This window comes from Euleptes europaea, chromosome 11 (assembly GCF_029931775.1).
Source record: "Euleptes europaea isolate rEulEur1 chromosome 11, rEulEur1.hap1, whole genome shotgun sequence".
NCBI lineage: Eukaryota > Metazoa > Chordata > Lepidosauria > Squamata > Sphaerodactylidae > Euleptes > Euleptes europaea.
The window spans coordinates 42,508,280-42,531,409 of record NC_079322.1 but is presented as its reverse complement, the minus strand read 5'-3'; the positions used below and the strand labels follow the sequence as shown (position 1 = coordinate 42,531,409).

Sequence of the window (23,130 nt, the reverse complement as noted above, 5' to 3'; positions counted from 1 at the left end):
GCACGGGAGGTTTTGCCCTGGATTTGGCGCTCCCGAGACGCACGTTTCCCCCATCCGACTTCTCAAAACCCTGCACGGGGTTTTATTGTTGACTTCTGAGAACGCGGATGGGGGAAACGCGGATCTAGAGAGCGGCAAAGCCTCCCAAGCCCGTTGCAACGATCTGCAAAATCTGGGGTCGATTGGGGAGGGGGGGGGGGCCGCGCCAGGCTCCAGCGCTCCTTTGTTTCAAAACTTGCTCCGTGTCGGCCGGGGAGGGGGACGGAGCGTCTGGCCGCCCCTCCTCTCTCTCCCCCCCCCCGCGCCACCCATGTCACCGTCGATGCCAATCCCGGGGCAGGGCGCAGGCGGAGACTGGGGGGGGGGGGCCGCGGCGGAGTCAGGGGAGCGTGGTCGCCCGAGGCCCCTCCTGCCTGCCGGGAAAGCCATAAAACGCCTCGCCGCGGCGCGCAGCCCCGCACTGGAGAGCCGATCCCCTCCCCAGGACGCGGCGGAGCCAGCAGATCCCCCCCGACAGGAGCGCCGCCACCCGACCGCACGCGAGGTAAGCCGCCGCCGCCGCCGCCTCCCGCCCCGTCCCGTCCCGTCCCTTCCCCGCCCGTCGCTTCCCTCGACTTTCCATCACGCCACGTCGAGGACGAGTCCTGCCTCCGGGGTCTTTCCTCCCGCCCGGAGCAGACTTTGGGGGCACGGACGCACGGGAGGTTTTGCCCTGCGTTGGCCACTCACTCTTTAGACGCGCTCCCCCCCCCCCCGCATCCAAATTCTCAAAACTCCCCATGTGGCCCCCATGTAGGCCATTTATTCATGGAAGGGTTTTGCCTTGGAGTTGCCACTCTTTAGATGCACTTTCCCTCCATTCATATTCTCCAAACTCGACCATAAGCCCCCATGCAGAGTTTTGAGACTTCGGATGGGGGAAATGGGCATCTAGAGAGGGGCAAATCCAAGGCAAAACCTTCCAGTTTTGAGACTTCGGATGGGGGAAATGGGCATCTAGAGAGGGGCAAACCCGAGGCAAAACCTCCCGTGCGTAAATGGCCTTTAACTCCCACCCCCCATGCAGCAAGTCCCAGCCAGGGGTCCTTTGGCAGCGCCACCCCCCCTCCCCAGCCCTAGTGAACTCGGAGACCGGTCCCGCGGAGTTCGTTCGGACTTACTCCCGAGTAAACGCTGCGGAGCGCGGCGCTCCACGCAGAATGAGCCCTGCAGAAAAGAGCAGTTCCGCGGTTCCGTTCTTGGACCAAGCCCCTTGTAAGAAATGCCCTTACAAAAAGGAACTTTTCCCTGCCTGGCTTTTCAGGGATCGGCTTCCTCCTCACCACCTCGATCCTTCTAGGAAAAATTGGCTGTGATCTCGCCAAGCGAGATGGCAAACGTAAATCCTACCAATTCCTTTCTATTTCTGCTCTTTCCCGCTCTGTCGATTACAAATACAATCTCCCTCCTTCAAAGGGAGTTCAGTGGGAGTTGAAAAAAATAATTGGAAAAGGTTTCAGAAATCTTTAGGGTGACTTTTTAAAAATGTCCCATGAACCAGATCTGGAAGGGCTTTGTGTGTGTGTGTGTGTGTATGGAGAGAGAGAGGTATAGTATAGTATAGTATAGTATAGTATAGTATAGTATAGTATAGTATAGATATAGCAAGTAAAATCTTTTAACTGGAGCCATTTCTCTTTGTGTAAAATGTATACACACCACAAAGCCTTTTGTTTTATCTCTTTGCGTTATTTCTAGTCCCCCTTGAAGCTGAATTAAGAAAAATTCTGATGCTGATTCTTACTTACTTTTAAAACCAGTGCTGAGCCCTAGAGCAGAGTATTCGTCTTTCCCCACTCAATAACTAGAACAGCCCTGATGGCATTAGAATCCTGGTTTTTCAAGGCATGTCAGGACTCAGGTCTGTTGAAAAACCAGCTCCTTTTGTTAGAGAAGTCCTGGTCAAAGAGTACTTTGCTGTTATGTCTGGGGCAGATGACGTTCTTAAGAAATTAACAGAGTCGTCTTAAGCATGAGGTGCGCCATTCGAAGCACATTGACTTCAATAAACTTAGAAGCAACTGTGTTTGGGATTGCGTTTTAAGCCGTTGGCCAGACTCAGCTTGGAGCAGTGCTGTGATTCAAAGGGCCTTTCTGTGAACGATGGGCGAGTGCACCCCTTATGCTTCCAAGTATCATCATGAGAAATCCTTCGCTGTGACCTACAGATGCAGGGGACCATGCGATTGTGGCTGTCAGTGATGACACTTGCCCTGTGCCTTCTGATCTGTCTGGGAACGCTGGCAGAAGCGTATCCGTCAAAACCGGACAGCCCTGGAGAGGATGCGCCTGCAGAGGATATGGCCAGATACTATTCGGCGCTGAGGCATTACATCAACCTCATCACACGGCAGAGGTAGGTCCTGAGGCTTCGCGTTGTGGGGACAACCAGGTAAAGTTGTATCCAGCAATGGAAGCCCTTTTTTTAATTTCTGGAGGTCTCTCTTATCCCCCTTCCTCCAAGGTTCTAAGAATCACAGGCTAACAATATGGTTGTCAGATGCAGTGCAAAATGGGGCTATAGTAATTCATTCATTATGACTTATGCTCTGCCCTGTCTTCAAGAATCATCAGCATATATATGCAAATGTATGAACACAGAGGAGCTGCCTTAGACTGAATCAGACCCTTGGTCCAACAAGGTTAGTATAGTCTACTCAGATTGGCAGTGGCTCTCCAGGGTCTCAGGTTGAGGTCTTCCACATCACCTACTGCCTGATCTTTTTAACTGAACCTTGGTATCTATGCATGGGTAGTAACTATATAGAATGAAATTGATTGTGGTCCCTAAAGAGCTTGCAGTCTTGCAAGGGAAAGAAACTCTAATTCGCTTATAATTTTTTTTTAAAAATGTGACCCTCTTGTGTGTGTAAAGTGCTGTCAAGTCGCAGCCGACTTATGGCGACCCCATTTGGGGGTTTTCACGGCAAGAGACTAACAGAGGTGGTTTGCCAGTGCCTTCCTCTGCACAGCAACCCTGGTATTCCTTGGTGGTCTCCCATCCAAATACTAACCAGGGCCGACTCTGCTTAGCTTCTGAGATCCATAATCATTACCTTCCATTCAATTGCGTACAAGTCTTCTAGCTCCAGTCTTGTCAACAATGTGGTTCTGTTTATTTATTGGTTAGATATTTAAAAATCCCACCCTCCAAGAGCTCAGGACAATGTATGTTATCCCCTTTCCAATGTTGTCCTGAGAACTACCCTGTTAGGCTTAGAGTGGGGGAATGTCTCAAGGGCTGCATCCACACGTTGGATATGGTGCTATTGTGCTATAGCTGTCGTTCGCAAGTGGATTGGCTGGTCCACACAGCATGATCTAGTTTTGAATGATTGCTATAGCACAATGATAGCATAATATCCCAAGATGTATGGGTACAGCCAAACTTGCCCAGTGAAAATCGAGGCACAGTGAGGATTTGAATCCAGGTCTCAGCAGTTGTAATTTGACACTACTACCCATGCTGGCTCTCACAGTAAAAGGAAAATCTGTTCTTTCTTCTATGCAATAAAAGCACAGAAGCTACATAGAACTTTAGGTGTTTCCATTTGAGCTTTCTTTGTCTCTGGCATTGATATCATTTGCTAATTCAGTGAGCCCTTAGAATCCAGGGCTGTTTATCATGAGTTTGTAACGTCACAATTTTTACCTTCTGAACTTTCCAGGTGTGAATTGACTACAGTACTATTTTCTCACCTGGGATAGAGAAATGGTCAATGACATTGTTGGTGAACATGCATAATCCCAAGTTTTCTAGCCCCCGTGGCACTCCGGCTCGTATTTATTTAAGTTTGAAAATAAAAAAGTAAAGGATGCTAGAAAGTTTTCTCTTCTTCCATTGAATGTCTGGAGAAGTCCAATGAAACTGACAAACCAGGAAAGTGGGCAAGCAAGCTCAAAGTGCCTCTAATAGGCTACTAGTAACCACAAAACAACCAGATCTTTTCCAAAGCAAGGTTTAGAATTTACTGTTGGAAATACAGGGGTACAGGAACTGAAAAAGTACTCAAGCATTAAGAACAGTGCAGTTGTGTTCAGAGGACATGCTTACGAAGACTTGCATGAGAGGAGAGAAAGTAAAAGAAAACCAAACCTCTGCCTGAGTGGGAATTCTGTACCAGGAGAAGTATGTGAGAGAGCTTTTCCACATACAGGGCTTTCTTCTACTACCCCCCCCCCCCCGCAGTGAGATCAGAAGCCACAGCCGTGGATCCAAATTGGAGCCCCTGCATATCATCCGCTACCTCTTCCAAATATTGGGATTTCCTGCGGGAGGCTGTTAGTGTAATCGGTGGCATAATGCCACCGCTTCCCCACCCTTTTTTGCGCAGATGCAGTAGCATTACTGCGACCCTTTGGCAAAAATAAAAAGGGGCAATATAAGTGTGCAATGAAAACAAGGAGGGGGGAGTTATTGCTTTATTTAACATTTTTAAACAAGGCAGGCAGAAAACAACAAACCTTTACCATAAACACAGTCAGCAGCCCCCGCCCCCTGCAAAGGCAAACTGAGCAGTGATTTCAAAGGATATATCCAACTTTTTAAAGCAGACCAAACACCACTGTCAATATACTTTTCGGGCTGATATTGAAAGATTACGCCTTCACTGCTATAAAGTAATTGACCTCAACAAAAGCAGCGAAATAACACAATTATCATGCACTTAAAAAATTAATACATTGGGAAAACCAAACATTTCCCCATCAACGGACACTTTGGGGAAAGGGGGAGAAGGTTGAGTGTGGAGGATAGTGACGGGGAGGTGAGATCTGCATGAAGTGGTGGTGATGTTTGGAAGCGGGCAGAACAAAATAACCACAGATTCAAGACTTTCTCACTAACAGTCCACTGAGTGGAAAAAGACCCTCATCCTGAAAAAGCAAAAAATCCAGGCAAAATCCCCGAACCTACAGCAAAAGCAGCCAAGACAAGTCTCCATAGCTGACCACAGTCTGAGGTTTTAAAGGACCGGACTTGTGTGGAAACAATCAGTGAAGGAAGGATTTAAGAAGAAGAGTTGGTTTGTATATGCTGACTTTCTCTACCACTTAAGGAAGAATCAAACCGGCTTACAATCACCTTCCCCTCCCCACAACAGATACCCAGTGAGGTAGGTAGGGCTGAGGGAGTGTGACTAGCCCAAGATCACCCAGCTGGCTTCATATGTAGGAATGAGGAAACAAATCCAGTTCCCCAGATTAGCGTCCACCGCTCATGTGGAGGAGTGGGGAATCAAACCCGGTTCTCCAGATCAGAGTCCACTGCTCCAAATCACCACTCTTAACCATTGCTCCATGCTGGCTCTCCATGCTGGCACTTAAAGAAGTGGAAAGGAGAATTTTCAACAGAAAAGGTGTGAACAGAGAAGGAGTTTAGCTACCCTCAGTCTGTTGAGCTGGGTAGATTACGTTGTCTGTTCAGGGTTGGGGTCTTTAGGGTAGGAGACTTTAGACAGAGCTCCCAAAGGTCCCTGAGACATAGTAAGAAGGTTTTCTGGTTCCAGAAGAGTGGAGTGGGCAGCCTCCGAGCCAGCAGAGGGGTGAGACTGCACAGTTTTGGCTGGCAGAACATTCGTAGTTATAGGGACCCATACAAAAGCATATGAAATAAATAATTATAAAATTCAGGGTGAGTCCAGGATGAGAATCTGTGGGTTTCCTGACTTTGATGGAGTTAGGAAGAGGGGCTTCTAATTGTATCTACACAGAGTGGACAAAAGGGCTGGCAGGGTGGAGGCTTCGCCCATACCTGAGTCAGGTTGGGAGGAGACAATTTCGGACAAGATTGGTAAAAGTCCACCTGGTTGCTAGTCATTTAATTTTGTGCTTAGGAAGACATGCCCTTGCTGATGAATTTACACTGATCTTGGTGGGTGCCTGGCTTTGCAAGCCTCCCCCCATGGCAATGGGTAGGCTTGTAGATGTCCTATCAGTGAATCAGTCTCCTGCCCAAAGTTTTGGTGGCTCATTAGCATAACCTGAGGAGTACCTTGACTTTGCCTTCTCCCGAGCATGGCATTGCTAGCTCCTAAAATGGCTGCCAAAGCGAATTTAGCCAAGATGGAGTCAGAGCAGACAGCACACATCTGGGAAGGGGGCCCCTGGTAACCCTTTGGGGAAGAATAAAATTCTCCCCCTTGGAGCTGCTGCCGCAGAAGATTGGGCACGTGCCACTAGAACTGGGGAGGGCTGCTTTCTCTTCCAAAAGGCTACCTTCCTTTTTTCATGAGAACTAAATAATGACGAGTTGTACAGGAACTGGATAAAATACAATAATCCTTGATTGCTAGTTAGTAAACGGTTTGCAAAAAAACAAAATCACTTTTTTGTTATTTTGCCCACACCTGAAACTTCCCTCGTTCAAGAGTGGGAGGAAGAAAACTTTGGTAATTAACCTTGTTTATCATTCGTGTTGTGAGATCTGAGAAAATCAATATGTCTCTTTGTGGATGTGAGCAGACAAGCAGGTTGCAGCATCCTGCCAGATATACCCTACAACGGGCTGGCAGCCTATCTATAGGAACCTTTTGCCTGAGGTTTATTTTCCATCTCCTCCCCACCGAGAAGTACAGACTGAGTCCATTTGATGTGGGAACCAGACACCGCAAACTGGACAAAGCCTCCAGATTTTGTTACCACACTTTTCTCTTGGTGCTAAACTGCGATACCAGCAGCCAACTTGCCACTGTGGGTATGTTATCCCACCGAGTAGTGTTGCGAAAATCTGACTTGGATAGCCCAGGCTAGCCTGCTGTTATCAGACCTCAGAAATGAAGCAGAATCATTGCTGGTTAGTACTTGGATGGGAGACCACCAAGGAAGTCCAGGGTTGCTATGCAGTGACAGGCAATGGCAAACCACCTCTGAACATTTGCCTTGAAAACCCTACTGGCTGTGACTTGATGGCAAAAAGGGGGTGGGCATCGAGATTGTTACCATGCCTGGGCATCTGATCAGAAAGCATCGGCATGGCCAAAGTCTCCAAACAACTTAGCTGAACAATATTAAACGGCCAATATACCAAGCAGTTATTTGCAAAGGGTAGAAAAATACTGCTTAGTAACAAAAAAGAGTCTTAAAGTCTAACGTATTTATAGTGACATAAGCTTTCACGGGCTAGAATTTATGCACTACAAAAGCTGCCATAAATCTGTTGATTACAAAGGCGGCACGACTTCCAGTCCCTTGCAGCAAAAGCAACAGTGATGGCTACTCCTCTGAAGTTGCAATTCACCTGATAAATGAGTGTCTTTAAGTGTGGGAAATCAGACTAGAGACAGGTTCCTTTTTTTTGCACCAGGTTCTCAAATCATTGCTACTTGCAATGTCATGGGTACGAAAAGGCGAGAAACAGTGCAGGCTGGGCTGAGTGTATGAAAGTGTCCTGGAGGCCCACCATTATCACTATTATGGCAGAGTGTTTCAGAAGCATCAGGCGAGTTGAATCAGTATGCCTAATGCAAACAATTCAAGGGAAGTCTCAGATTTTTGTGTGCGTTTTGAAATAATTTGTGTTATTTTTACACACACATGGCTCCTTTTCATGTTCCTTTGTTTCTTTCATTTATGTTGGGACCCCTTATTTTGTGGTTTCCAGTTGCTTAGTGGTAGCCCCCCACCTTGGGACAGATAGTCCAAAGCAGTGATGTATCGTTCCTTTCTGCCCATGCTACTTGGCCCCTCTTTGTACATATTTCCTGTTCTTCTTTAGCGCTAAAGCTGTTGCAAGAAGCTGACATCAGGAAGCATTTTTAGCCCAGACCAAAGTGAACACATGAACACAGATGAAACTGCCTTATACTGAATCAGACTCTTGGTCCATCAAAGTCAGTATTGTCTATTCAGACTGGCAGCAGCTCTCCAGGGTCTCAGGCAAAGGTCTTTCACATCACCTACTTGCCTCGTCCCCTTAAACTGGAGATGCTGGGGACTGAACCTGGGACCTTCTCAAGCAGACGCTCTACCACTGAGCCACAGCCCGTCCCCTAGATTTAGCAACACTGACAGCTTGAGAGAAATACTTGAAGGGATGCAATTCCGTTTCTACAGATCTGTTGTTTCTGACCACCCTTGGCCTAATGAAACACAGGCTACTAAAGAAAAGGTAAAGCAACCCTCCAATAAAAATCACACTTAGCACTTATATTGTATTTTCAGTGTTCAGAGTGCTTCACGTACTTTATCTTGTTGTGATCCTTACAACAATACTAGAAAATAAGCCAGTATAATTATCTCGGTATTATTAGGGTTGGCAACCTTCAGGTAGTAGCTGGAGATCTCCGGCTATTACAATTGATCTCCAGCCGATAGAGAGCAGATCACCTGGAGAAAATGGCCACTTTGGCAATTGGGCTCTATGGCATTGAAGTCCCTCCCCTACCCCTCTCCTCAAACTCCGCCCCCAAAATCTCCTGCCGGTGGCGAAAAGGGACCTGGCAACCCTATGTATTATAGATGAGGGGGATGAAGCTGAGTGGCATTAAGTGAGTTAGTGGTGGAGGAAGGGTTAGAACTAGGGACCTTTCAGATCACAGTTTGTTCTTGTAGCCATTATACTGTAAAACACAAGAAGTTGCTAACAGGTGTTTGATGTAGAAGGTTTTGAAGCTGCCCGTTCTTTGGATAGTTTGTGATTGAGTTCCAAGGTAGAAGCACACAATCCCCTTGGCTGGCAAAAACACACCCCTTTGAGAATGCTGAACCAGGCGTCATATGTGGATTTCAATCACTCAGAAAGCTGTCATAGGGTGAAAACGCATGGTCTCTTTAGCCTCCTTTATTCCCTGTAACAGCCAAGATTCAGCCAGGATCGAACGCACGTTCAGCGAAACGCATGAGTTCGATCCTGGCTGAATCCTGGTTGAAACAGGGAATAAAGGAGGCTAAAGCAACCATGAGTTTTCGTTCATACTTTCAGGGTTGGAAAATGGCAAAAGAGACGCACACGTGTTTGCCAGATAGAACACGAGGGCACAGAAGTAATATCTGTGTAGAGAAATGGTTATTCTATAAAGTGGCCCTTAAGTCAGTTGATTGACTCCACGTATACTTTGGGCTTCATATTTCAAGACTATACATATATTTTATGCCATTAACGTTTTGAAATTGAAATTGAATTGACTACACATATTTTTTCCACACATGTTTCAGCCTTAATCTCTTAAATTCTAGTACCCAATGTGGTGAGCTTTTTAAAAAAATTATCTCTTGCAGTTGTGCGCTGGGATAATGTTTGCTTTATGATAACATAAGGCACTGCCAGAGATTTGTGGGTTTTCTGTTTTTAATATAGTCCAGCAATTGAAAGGGTGAAGTGAAGGCCAATGTAAACAAAGCTGTGTTTATATGAACAAGTACCTCACTTGAGGCTATTCAGAAGAAGCAGATCAGTCAGCTAGAACTCATGTATAATCCACTCAGCTGGGGTTGCACCTGTATCTTCCTTGTAATGCTCTAACCATCCCTGGGTCAGAATACACATGCTTAAAGGGAAATGAAGCAGCATGGGACTTTCCCCATTCTTGTTTGTCAGGCTTTGTTTGGCACTGACACTGCTGATACAGCACTATAGGCACTGATGTCTTCATCGCCCAAGAGATCGCACCCGTTTGCAGTGGCGGTCAGTTGTGCATCTGATGTACGGTGGCTCATGTGTGGTTTGCACTAGTGTAATCACATCAATAAACTCCAACGTGGATGGGAACAGCAATGCTGGGTCAAATCGTTGGTCCATTCAACCCAGGATCTTATCTTCAGATGGCTGAGGGAAGCCATACCAAATACAGGTGCTAATAAGAGTGCCCAGTTCCCAGAATTTGGCAGCTAAATATAGTCAGATAACAAAAATACCCTTATAATTAAGATAGGTGTCCTGCGTATCTTACCTTTGAATTTATGAGAGCCATGACTAGCTAATTTTGCGCCCAAGGCAAGGATATAAAGTTGCGCTCCCAATACTTTCATGGTTGTTATTTTGGTTAAAAGGTAAATACATAAATAGCAAGAGTAATAATAATACAATGTTTATTTTAGCCCTGATATTCTTTTCCTGCTTCTCTCAGCTTTGCACACCTGAGGCAAGTGCCTCCCTTTCCTTGCCCTTGTTACAGCTATGCTATATTGCCACCATTGTCATATCTGGTGGCAGAGAGTTCCGCTGTCTCTCTCTCTCTGTGTTAAGTGCCGTCAAGTCGCTTCCGACTCATGGCGACTCAAAGTCCTCCAAAATATCCTATCAAGGTCTCATATAAACCGTGTTGTTTGCTCTATGCTCTCACTATGGGTAAAATGCACATATGTAAAAAGATAGAAAAGGAAAAGCATATTTTAGAGCCAGGAATGAGAGAAAACTTTGTAAAAAAAAAATTAATAATAGCCCTTTAAATTTAAGACTAGAAACACATGGTATTTTTTCCCAGTTGAATAAAAAAAGAGATGCTCAGGATGTTTACACTAATCCCACTTTCCCACCTCTGGTGAAAAGGTTTTGCAGGTTGCTGTGCTGTGTCGGAAACCAGCAAGACCTTTTTACTGCATAGGAAGAGAAATCTCTTTCAGATGATTAACTCTCAACAGCTATTGCCTGTCTCCTTTCTAGTTTGATATGGAGAGTTGTTAATAGTAACTTTAAAGTTCCTGTAGAAAATTACCATCAACAAAGTAATTTTTTAAAAGTTTGCTCTTCTACTGTAAAAATGCAATTTAGAAATACCCCCAGAAGCTTGTCAATTTACACTAAAAGTAAAAGAAATGCAGTTCAGTGACATTTGCACGATCCTATTCCTGTGGAACTCCCTGTTTTTGGAGATCTGCAAGGTCTATTCAGGCCAGCAGCTAAAACCGGGCAAGCATTTTATCTTTAATTATCTTGAGAGTTTTTTCTTCTTCTTTCTGCTACTTATTGGATAAATTGTGCATATTAATATTATATTTTTATGCGTATTTTTTCAATGCCATCTTAAGAACACTTTCCTGCCATTTAATAGCCCTGAGTAGGATTCTGAGTAGATGGGTTTAGGATTGCTCTTTTGCTTTTAACTTCCTTTCTGTTCTGTTAACAGGATTATGCTTATGTTACAAGCATAAATTAAAAGGATTGTGTTCTTCATGTATGCAATGTATGTGTGTTTGTGCTGTTTTCTTAATGTAATTGTGTTAATGTCTGAATGATTCTGCATATGTACAACCTAATACCGTGTTGGCGAACCTATGGCACGAGTGCCACTTCCGGCACTCGTAGCCCTCTCTGCCGGCACGCGCAGTTCCTCCAAGCCGCTGGCCTTTCCGGTTCTGCCCCGCCCCGGGTGATCTCCAACCAATAGAGATCAGTTCCCCTGGAAAAAATTGCCACTTTGGCAATTGGACTCTATGGCACTGAAGTCCTTTCCCAAACCCCGCCCTCCTCAGTCACCACCCCAAAAACCTCCCACTCATGGCTAAGAGGAACTTGGCAACCCTAGCCTTTCCCTCTGGGCCCCCTCTGGGGGTGGTATTCAGGTTAAATTGCCGCATTGGCACTCGGCGATAAATATGTGGGTTTTCGGTTGCAGTTTGGGCACTCGGTCTCTAAAAGGTTCGCCATCACTGACCTAATATGCTATTCATGTGCTCTATATGTCAATGTCTGTGACACTTCCATGTCCCGTCCCATCCCATCATTCCAGCTGGAGTGGGAAAAGGCCTTGCCCTCTCAGTCTCTCATAGGACTAGGGATGCCAGCCTCCATGTGGGACCTGGGGATCCTCTGGAATTACAGCTCATCTCCAAACTACAGAGATCAGTTCCCTTGGAGAAAAATGGCTGCTTTGGAGGGTGGACTCTATGGCTAGGGTTGCCAACTGCCAGGTAGTAGCAGGAGAGCTCCAGCTAATTCAACTGATCTCCAGCCGATAGAGATCAGATCACCTGGAGAAAAATGGCCGCTTTGGCAATTGAACTCTATGGCAAAGAAGTCCCTCCCCTCCCCAAACCCCGCCCTCCTCAGGCTCCGCCCCAAAAATCTCCCTCTGGTGGCGAAGAGGGATCTGGCAACCCTGTCTATGGCGTTGTACCTCACTGAGGTCCCTGTCCTCCCTCGGCTCCATCCCCACATCTCCAGGAGTTTCCCAACCTGGATCTGGTAACCCTAACCCCATCCTCCGTCGATGGCCAGGTGGGACCTGGCAGCCCTACATATGCCTGCTGCTAATTTTCCTTCTTCCTGTCTCCCCCTATGGCAGATACTGAGATTGACAGAGTAGGAGCTGAATGTCCAGTATGATCCTGCTTCTCCCCCGCATTTTTAGTGATCATGAATATACCACATGAACAAGATTCACTTAGAGATGTGTAGAGTTTGGAGTGCATGATCAATAACTGGAAAAATTCTGTGTGGGGCCAATAGTATAACCCACGCTCATCACTTTTTTTTTTTTTTTTTGCTGTCAAGTTGCAGCTGAATTATGGCAACCCCGTAAGGTTCTCAAGGTTTGAACGTGGTGATTTTCCATTACCTGTGTTTGCATCGCAGCCCTGATATTCTTTGGGGGTCTCCCATCCAAATACTGGCCAGGCTGACCCTGCTTAGCTTCTGAGATCTGATGAGATCAGGCTATCCTGGGCTATCAAGTTATTTATGTCAACCAAAATAACACAACACAATGTGCAACCTTCTGCGTTTCCCAGAACTCTTCACCAGGCTGGGTGTTTAGAAAGGGGATTTAATGTGTGTGTGTGTGTGTGTGTATTTAATGATGCAGCTGGTTTTCAGCTTCTTCTCTTGAAACTGATACTTTGTCTTTCTGAGTTGGAGATGAATGATTGAAACATAATCCAGTTACTTGAGTAAATAATAAAAAGTATGACATGGCTTTTATTTTTGGATTTTGCTATGGACCAACATGGTTACCTACTTTCCCCCACATAATCAGTTATTTAACTTTTGTGCTCTAGGGATTCCTAGAGTGCTGTAGTGCCAATAAATAGTCGAAGGGATTGTATGACACCATTGAGGAATTTGTTTGATATTGAACCAGCTCACACAACAAGAAAGATCTTTAACTCCATCAAACTATTCTTGTAATACAACATTACCTCATCCACTTTTCAGGAATAGTAGGTCAAAAGAAGTACACAACTTTTTTTTACCTCATTCAGGATGTAGATACAAAGGGGACCTGTTAAGAATCTATCCACACAGTGATAATCGCATTGCATGAGAGTTTCTGCTTTTTGGAAATGAGGAGAACATGTAATGATGAGTCACTTTGCAACAAAAGCTTTGGACCCCCAGGATATCATCAGATGACTGCAATTATTACAAAGAAGATGACCATCTGAATCTCTACACATCAGCCCTATCTGACCTTAACTGTTTTCCATGGATTAATAACCAGAGATTAAATGCATCATAACAAAAGCTATTAATTGAAGTTTACAGAACAAGACTAACAAAGAATCCAATCTTCATCTGTTAAAAAGATGAATTTTGATTGAGAAATTCTTTAAAGTGAGGCACACAAACTAACCAAGAAACTCAGTCTCATGATGTTGGAGTTGATTTTTTTTAATTGGAGCCCTGGTTTATGGCAACGAAGCATGAGTGGGTAGCAATTTTGATGGACTTCCATTATATTTACTGCAGCTGAGTCTCATCTTGATTATAAGAGACAGCATCCAGAAGTACTATTAACTGACTTCAGCAATGATTTTTGCCTCATAATTGGCTGCAGGATCAGATTTTTAATTTGGTAAACTAATATACAAAGCCCAGGCATTTTCTTTAAGGATATTAACTCACTCTACTGTTGAAACTCAGGCTGTATCTAAATAACACGGAAGAAAGGAAGCAGAAACCAATCTCTGATCGCACCAGCTAGAACATTTGAGTTCAGTGTCATGCTTCATTAAATCACTCTATGGGGGGAATTTAATGATGTAGCTGGTTGTCTTCAACTTCTTCTCTTGAAACTGATACTTTGTCTTTCTGTGATGGAGATGAATTATTGAAGCATAATCCGGTTAGCTAAATATGTTGTGTGTTCCTCTGTCTTTCTTTTGCATTTTGTAATTTATATCACAATGTAAAACCCATATTTGAAAAAAACTAACTTTGCTGATTGGAAATGTATACTGGTCAGGGCCGGATTTAGGTTTGATGAGGCCCTAAGCTATTGAAGGTAATGGGACCCTTTATATGTCCAGCTGTCCTTTGTCAACAACAAATTGTCGCTGTTTTTTTTTGTGTTGAATATATGCTATATGGTAATTTATGGACCTAATAGGTATCTAAAGCCATTTGCACATAACAAAATATGTATTTTATCGAAGTAATTGTTGAACTGAAGATAACCAGTGGTACTTTTTATGTTTTTGTTTGTTTGTATTGTATTATGATTTTTTTGTTTACTTTTTGTTTAATTATAAAAAAGCAATAAATTTTGTTTTAAAAAAAATAACCAGTGATATTTTAGGGAGCAAACCAGTGATATTTTAGGGAGCAGGCTAGCAGGCGGGGCCCATTACTTACATCATAGGAGCCTACACAACACAAAACACTGTTGCTGTATGTAGGTTTTATTTTATTTGTTTTTTATCTTATATTTTGGAAATGTACATCCAGTTTTTTTTCCTTTAAATTTTTTTGGGGCCCCCAAGAGAGTGGGGCCCTAAGCTATAGCTTGTTTAGCTTATACGTAAATCCGGCATTGCTAGTGAGTGTGTTTAAATAGTAAGAAAAATTCATGGAGGACACTTGTATCAATGGCCATTGGCAAAACTAACTATAAATATATATTACCTTTGTTCAGGATGATTAGATACTGAAGAGGAACAGATGTTTAGCACTTACAAGCAAAGACTTGTTAGCTTCCCATGATCTCGTGGTTGGTATCTTGGGGAGATAGTTAGAGATAAACTGTTAGACAGTTCCTTTGATAAACCTGATGGAAATTTGGTCTACTGCTTCATGGAGGACTAGTCATTGTGACTAAAGGGAAATTCCACATACAGAATCAGCAAACCTCTGAACATCAGGGAAAGTCCTAGAAATGTCCACATCTAGAGTTACCAGCCTCAAGATGGGGCCTGAAGTTCTCCCAGGATTACAACTGATCTCCAACCTACTGGGATCAGTTCCCCTGGAGCAAATGGCAACTTTGGAGGGTGAATTCTATGGTATATCATACAGTTCAGGGGAAATGGAAACTCCAGAGTGACTTCACATCTCCTCTGAGCTCTTTTCCCATCCTCAAACACTACTGTCAAACCACCAGGAATTTCTCAACCCTATCCACACCAGACCGCTTTGGATCATTTTCTTGATTTTGGCATAGGTAAAACAACCAATGCTTGTTAAATTTTGTGACCAAGTCACAAATAAACTAATTATTAATGCAGATCCCACATTCTGGAGGTTCAAAGTGAACATCAGACTGAACTTACTTAAAAACAGAACATCAGAAAATACTTTGAGTGAATGCTGGATAAATACTTCATAAAGCATTCAGCTGACTGACCTTTAGTTCTTGTGTTTATGAAAAGATGGAACTTAATCTCAACTTTACATGAATTTTTTAACTCATCTGACAGGTATGGAAAACGATCCAGTCCGGAGACACTGATTTCTGATCTCTTGTTGCGGGAAAGCACAGAAAATATTCCTAGATCTAGGTAAATATCAAAGTTTTTTTATGGTCATACTTTTTATTAATGTGGCTTGGATTTTGCTGACAGTTTCAGTGGTTGGAAGGATTTCTGTCTGCGGAAGCATGACTTCCCTGCACACACACACACCCCTCCCACTGTGGTCCCACAGGAGTAGCTTGGGGGAGAATCTCAAGTCTGCCACTGGAAAGAGGACTGGCAAAAACTGCCTCCTCTTGCATGGACAGAAATTTTAAGGAGATCCCACCCTATGTTTAACGTTTTATCTAAACTAATCATTTTCAGTATGTTTTTAAAAATCTTTTTTGGAGAAATATGAGCTGCCTCAAACAGCACATCCCAGTCTGAATCTGTGGTGTGAAAGCTAATTTCTATACTGCATTTCAGTGGCTTCCAGAAATTAAGACTTCAAAGTGAAGAAGAGAGCTATGGAAAATTGAACCGTTAGTTTACATAGATACTATAATTTCTGCTATGTAATGGTATTGCAGTTATATGAACTGCAACGAAGGATTTCTGCTAATAAACATAAATTCTTTTTTAACACCCAATTTTAGGTAATTAAGAACATAAGGAACATAAGAAAAGCCCTGCTGGATCAGACCAAGGCCCATCAAGTCCAGCAGTCTGTTTACACAGGGGCCAACCGTTCTTTCCCAATCTAACCCCCCATCCCCCCAGTCTCCACCTGGCAATTTACAGTTCTTACCTCTTCCCCACCTTGTCCTGTAAACGTCACCTATGTTCTTTCCATTGAGGATTGGGGACGAGGGAGGCCATACCACCGTACTCTTTCCTATCTGACCCAAGTTCCTCTACCCCACCCCTTTATTCCAAAACACGAGGGCCATGCAGGGGCCATACCATTCCATGGAGGCCATCAAAGCTCCCTTTGAGTCAGCCCCCCCTCGCCTAGTGTTGCCAATCTCCAGCCGACAGAGATCAGTTCACCTGGAGAAAACGGCAGCTTTGGCCATTGGACTCTATGGCATTTGGACTCTATGGCCATTGGACTCTATCCCTCCCCTCCAAAACCCCACCCTCCTCAAGCTCCACCCCCAAAATCTCCCGCCGATAGCGAAGAGGGACCTGGCAACCCTACCCTCGCCCCTGCCACTCTGCTAGATTCCCACATCCTGCTTTGAGAAGCACAGAATAAATGCTCAGAGAGTTGGACTGTCATCTGCCTCCAAATGGCTAGTCGGCTGCGAAGCCCCCTGGGTGACCTTAAATACAGGGTCGGATATTGCTAAGGTTAAACGTGTTTAATGCTTTTTCATTTCATTTCAGCGCCTTAGATCTTGACGCGTGCTTAACAATACGTGGTTAAACATATGTGGTATTGTGGTTTATAAATATTTGCAATGAGCTAGCTTACATCTGTAGGCTAGAGCAAGGCCAGACTTCCTTCTAATCATTTCCATCTCAAATTTAAAATTCCACCCACCTTTTCAAAATCCTGGCAGGGAAATATTAGGATGAATCCGAAGGACTGTGAGAGAACTTGCTTGCCTCCCCTTCCTGCTACAGCTTTCTGCACCCCCAGAAGAAGCATCTATGACGCACCCCTCTTTTTACCCTCTTTAATATCCCACTCTCTCAGCCTGACTGAATATGCTGAGGGAAAGCATTAGCCTGAGTGTATTGTGAGGAGATTATTTTTCTTCTCCTCTAGTCCCACACTCTGTATTTACCTCAGAGAGAAATTTGACACAAGAGGCTTCTTAATTTTAACAAACAGAACAGGGAAGTTTATTGAACAGAACTCACAAGATGGATTTTAAAGAAAAGGCAGAATAGGAGGGAAAACTCAAAAATCACATATGTACATAGGATTCTTTCTTAACTTTAACAAACAGAACAGGGAAGTTTATTGAACAGAACTCACAAGATGGATTTTAAAGAAAAGGCAGAATAGGAGGGAAAACTCAAAAATCACATATATGTACACAGGATTCTTTCAGAGAGGTAGCTTAGTTCAGATGTTACTCAGATTGTCTTTAGCTTAGATGTTTCTCAAGTTCCTTCAGTTCTTAGTTTTCAAGCTTAGTTCTGTCCCTCAGAACCCTCACAGACTCAGTCCCACAGACTCTGTTCCCAGCCTAGCTAACAGGAGCAAAGGGACTTTGAATCCCTTTCTCCTCAAAGAACTTCCAGAAGTATGGGGAAATATCCAAAATCCCTCTTCCAGTTCTCACTGACTACCCCACACCAGTGGCAGAAATCCTCCACACCACCCTGCAACCGGAATAGTTCTGCCCCAGAGACTAATTCCCCTTTGTGACCTGAGAATGGGACCTCTTTCACCCAGTTCTCAATCCTGTCACTCCGCAGGTTGTGTGTTCTACTAGCTTAGGCTTTACAGAACCCCTTAGGTTCACAGACTACAGTCACGCTTCTTCTCAGCCTCGCTACCAAGCTCAGAATCTCTCTCAGCCTGGCTACCAAGCTTCGAATCCTTTCTCTGCCTCAAAGTTCAGGGTGTCAGCCCTTTGGCTTCACGCACTCTTGGTTTCTGTGAGTTTACTGCAGGTTAACCCCTTGTCCGTCACAGCATTTTACGGACGTTATGGAACAGAGTGGGACACAAAATGAAGTTCTGTGACAGGAAGGGTAAATCAGTGAAAATCTCCCCTGCCTCATACGAATGGGTAGTATATTTCACCTCGTGGAAAAAGGACTTTGAATCCAACCCAGTATCTTCTCTGTTACTGAAAAAATACCTAGTTGTGTGTCAATCAGCCTATCACTCTCGAACCCCAAAACAAATTCTAACAGGGCTTTCTTTCTTACTGAATTAGACCAGAGATCTCTATCAGCCTTACTCTCAGGGTTGGGCAAACAGTGCTTGATCTCCAGGAGGGAAAGATTTGGAGCTCATCTGTCTGGAAACTACAGCCTTTGATCTTGAAGCCCTTTCCCACTTACATGTGGGAATTCTGGCATAGTTCCTACAGATAGTAGATGAGAAGGTAAATCTGTTCTGGATTGTACCACTTCATTGCAGGTAAATGAAGCACATGTTTGACTCTCCCATCAAAATGATTTTCTACAAATACTCAACTAGCTTATCAGTAGGATTGCCAACCTCCAGGTGGAGATCTCCTGTGATTACAACTGATCTCCAGGCGACAGAGATCAGTTCCCCTGGAGAAAATGGCCCCTTTGGCAAATGGCATTGAAGTCTCACCTCTCCCCAAACCCTGTTCTCCTCAGGCTCCACACCCCAAATCTCCAGGTATTTCCTGGATTTCCTTGTTTGTTGTGTGAACTAGACCTTTGTTCCTCAAACAGTGAGAGAAATATATCCAGCTAAGGCAGGGGTGGGGAACCTCAGGCCTGGGGGCCGTATGCGGCCCCGAGGACATTTTTTGTGGCCCTCGGGAGCTCCGGGGCCCTGCTGCAGAGGCAGAGCACAGGGAGGCCCTCCCAGAGGGTGTTCCTGGCGCCACGGCTTACAGCGGCACTGCGGCGCCCTTTGGACCTCCTCTCGCCGACTGTCGGCTGTTGAGCAGTGAGAGGGAGGGGGAAAGAGGCTGGTGGCTCCTGGCGGCAGAGCATGCATGCAGGAGCCGATCGGGCTTCGGGGGGGGCCCTTTTGTGGACTCTGGGGAGGAGAGGGCATGGAGACTGGGGCCCGGTTGTGCTGGGCTCTGTGCGCCGCCGGGTGTGTGTGTATGTGTGTGTGGGCAGGGGAGGCTGGGGCCCGGTCAGGTGGGGCCAGCATGTCTCCCTCCGTCCTTTTCTTTCTTTCTCCCTCTCTCTCCATTTCTTTCTCCCTTTCTCTCCCTTTCTCCCTCCCTCTCTCTTTTCTCCCTTTCTCTCCCTTTCTCCCTCCCTCCCTTTTCCTCTTTCTCTGTTTTCCTTCCTCCCTTGCCAATCGACTGTGGGCTGCGCCCCCCTGGCACCTCGTTTGCTCGGGCCCACTGCTGGCTGCCCTTCCGCCTGGGAGGGGGGAGTGGGGGCACCCTGCAGGCCTTCTCTGTGTGGCCTCCCCTGGGGTTGCCAACCTCCAGGTGATGGCTGGAGACCTGGCAACCCTAGCCTCTTCCCCCCACACACACACTGGGAGATCTACATCTGGTTTGGCCCCTGAATGATGTCATAAATGTGCAAATGGCCCTTGGCAGGAAAAAGGTTCCCCACCCCTGAGCTAGGGAATCTCTCCTCTCCTCCTGCTTATATATTCCAGGACGGATCACTGACATTGACATATCTTGCAAGGCCAAACCCTGTGGGCAAGCCTTGGCACAAATTAAGTCCAGTGAGTTGGGCAGCTGTGTTTTCTCTGAGTCCAGTCTTTGGTCTTAAAATGGTTTTTGAATAAGTGGGAGTCGGAGATAAGAGTCAAAGGCTGATGGCGGTAAATGGCTGTTTTATTGCTTAGTGAAAGCTTAAAATGTCTTTTTCCTAAGATAAATATAACAAATGTTAGCCATTAGTTTAACATCCTTCTGCAGTGGCTCTCATTGCTTGCAAAATAACACTCCCCATTTTCAATTCACTAACATTCAAAGCCATGTGTAGAGTCAACTAAAGTCACCCCCAGATAGTTGTACAGTATTTCCATGGATATTGAGACAAATAGCTTTAGTGTGATCTTTCCCCACCCCCCTCAAGGACAGCAACTCAACAGAATTTAACAAGCAACTCAGTATGGTACAATATTGCAGAAATACTTTCTCATTTTGTTATGCATTCCTTCGGAGTTGGAATAAGCTTTGATACCAGCACATAAGCTTTGATACCTTGCACCCATGACCATTTCTAGCACTGTGCCACTGCTGGCCAGATTTGCTGATAGCACCAGTGGAATAGAATTCCAGGGAGCATTTTGGGCCACTGCAGAAGGGGGTGAGGAGGAAAAGTGCACCATAGTTGGAACTTCTTGTGCCTGCAGAAGCATTGGTCTAGATCCATGCCTGGGTATGGTAATTGGTTTATGTGTATTCAGTTAAGGACAATCCATCCTCCACAAAAAGAAGAGTGGACAGGTTATATATGTGCACAGGCCATATATGATGCTTTTTACGTGAAGGGCATATATTGTGCCCATGTACCCACTATATGTAGAATTACATGTTCAGGCGAAGTACGAATTGGTTTTATGAGAATAAAATGGTGTAAATTCACTCTGTCTTGTTTTATGAATGGTGTAAATTCACTCTGTCTTGTTTTATGATTGCTATGGATTTTCAAAAGACTAGATAATGCAGGCTTCATGCCTAACATGAAAATTATTATTTCGTGTGTAATAAATGCCCTTGTGCTGTCATGAGAACATATAGCAGGGGTCCCCAACCTTTTTGATCCTGCGGGCACCTTTGTAATTCTGACATAGCGTGGTGGTCACAAAATGGCTGCCACAAAATGGCTGCTGCAGAAAGTAGAGCCAGCCACCTAATGGCTGCTGTAGCTTACCTTCCATCACAGTGAAGATCCTTGTGCAGTGGTGGCAGCTGCTTCCAAAGCAACATTTTAAAATGATTGCACAGCCAATCAAATTTCCAGTGGTCCGTCAGAAGCCTTGCTGGGCAAAAGCCCCAGCTGGCCCTGCCCATTTTCTAAATACACTTGGCACATACCAGTAAAGGTTTCAGTGCAGGCCTTGGCACCCAGAGGCACAATATTGGGGACCCCTGACATATAGAGTAGCTTAAAATCTCTTTGATTCTCTTATTCACCATCAGGATCTTTTTCTCCCTCTTCACCATTCATTACAGGTTTGAAGATCCTGCGATGTGGTGATGGAAACCACCACCCATCTTCAGTCTTTTTCCTAGTTTCAGTCCATCACTCATTGATAGAAGACCTGTCAGAGATTCAGCTCCCAGTGCATGCAGCCATTGTACTGAATTCTGTAGAGTTTTTCCCCCTTCATTATTCTTGTACATACTTTTATTTAAATAAATTACTTGTGCACTCTAAATGGTAACATTTTAAATGAGAGGGGGAAAGGCCACTAACGATGATGGGTAAAGACTTGTTTTTTGCTACATTCAAATTGAGTTTCAGTCTCCTTATAGGCTAAAGCAGCATGAACATAGCACCTTCTCTTAATGGTTGTTCAAAGTGGCATCTATTTAATCTGGCCTTTGGGCTCACTTTTAATATTTGATTCTTAGTAAGTTATTTGTTTCATGACAATTATTGCCCATGAGCAAAATAAAATTATGTGGAAAGTGCATATTTTACTAATCGGCATACAGATTATTATTTTATTGTTAGATAAAATTCACATTACTAGCATTTTGAGAATATAAAATGTGCATATGATGCACTGATCTATGCTAAACCATGAAGTCTAATTTAAAAAAATAGTTTCAAACAACCACCACATACAGCTACCAATGTCTGAATGCAGAAATCTAGTACCTGAATGCAGGTCAGAGGGTTCAAAGGGAAAAGCCAGTCAAGAGATCAAAGAGTGGAACCACTGCATTGACTCTAGAGGTCAGGGCCTGGACTACCCTTGCACTGGAGCAGAACCCAGCTATTAAGGGTCTGGAGTCAGGTGGTATGAAGAGAGAAAATAGTCTGTTCCTCTAAAGTGCACAACCATTCCATGAGTTTACTAATCTCCTTCCAAAAAGCAAAACATCTGTATTTTTGCCAAGTCAATACAGCTAATCTTTACACATTCTAAACTCTACTATGTCCACTCAAGCACAATGGAAAAAATGAAAAGCATACAACCCAACCTACACAGTAAACTATACAGGTGATATACCTAGAGTTTCCAGCTCTGGGTTAGGAAATTCCTTGAGATTTTAGGGGTAGAGTCTGGGGAGAGTGGGGTTTGGAGAGGGGAAAGACCATAATGTCATATTGTGATGTCCAAAGTGACCATAATGTCATATTGTGATGTCCAAAGTGACCATTTTCTCCAGGGGAACTGATCTCTGTCACTTGGAGATCAGTTGTGATCTCAGGAGATCTCCAGCCACCACCTGGAGGTTCAGCACAGATGCGAAAAGATTAAACAAAGTGCAAAAAACTTTATGGTGCTACACACTTATACAAACCACAAAGGTGATACAATGGATGAAAACATGGTGAACATGAACAACAATGTAACTTAACAAAGAAGAACATACAAAAGCAGTTCATACACAATCCAAAGGCAAATGCCTTTTGAAAAATGGAAGTCAACAGTCCTTAGTAAGGTAAGTATTCATAACATGTACAATCCAAAGGCAGAAGCCTTTTGAGAAGAAAAAGTCAACAATCCTTAATAAGGTAAGTGCTCATGTTTGCTAATGGTCCCTCGAAGGCTGCCAAGTAGTGAAGATATAAACTGAAGGGGAAACGGCCGTTTCGGTTTCTTATATTAAACTCCTTCTTCAGTCCCCCTAAAATTATTTTTAATGCATTTTAATATTTTTAAACATTTTTTATATTATTTTAACATTTTAACATGCATTTTTTTTTTAATTACATATATTT

At 44.3% G+C, this 23,130-nt stretch overlaps 1 protein-coding gene across 1 annotated transcript; it reads left to right on the top strand.

Annotated features, from left to right (window-relative positions):
- The first annotated feature begins 529 nt into the window (after positions 1 to 529).
- Positions 530 to 21,756, top strand: NPY (neuropeptide Y). Its single transcript, XM_056857584.1, has 4 exons — positions 530 to 544; positions 2,208 to 2,395; positions 15,610 to 15,690; positions 21,408 to 21,756. Exons 2-4 carry the CDS (start codon positions 2,208 to 2,210, stop codon positions 21,430 to 21,432), a joined length of 294 nt encoding a protein of 97 aa, XP_056713562.1. The 5' UTR covers positions 530 to 544; the 3' UTR covers positions 21,433 to 21,756.
- The last annotated feature ends 1,374 nt before the right edge of the window (positions 21,757 to 23,130 follow it).

Coding starts and splice junctions, on each gene's coding strand:
- NPY (XM_056857584.1), top strand. CDS start 2,208: ATGCAGGGGACCATGCGATTGTGGCTGTCAGTGATGACACTTGCCCTG. Junction 2,396..15,609: donor AACCTCATCACACGGCAGAG/GTAGGTCCTGAG, acceptor CTCATCTGACAG/GTATGGAAAACGATCCAGTC. Junction 15,691..21,407: donor GAAAATATTCCTAGATCTAG/GTAAATATCAAA, acceptor CATTCATTACAG/GTTTGAAGATCCTGCGATGT.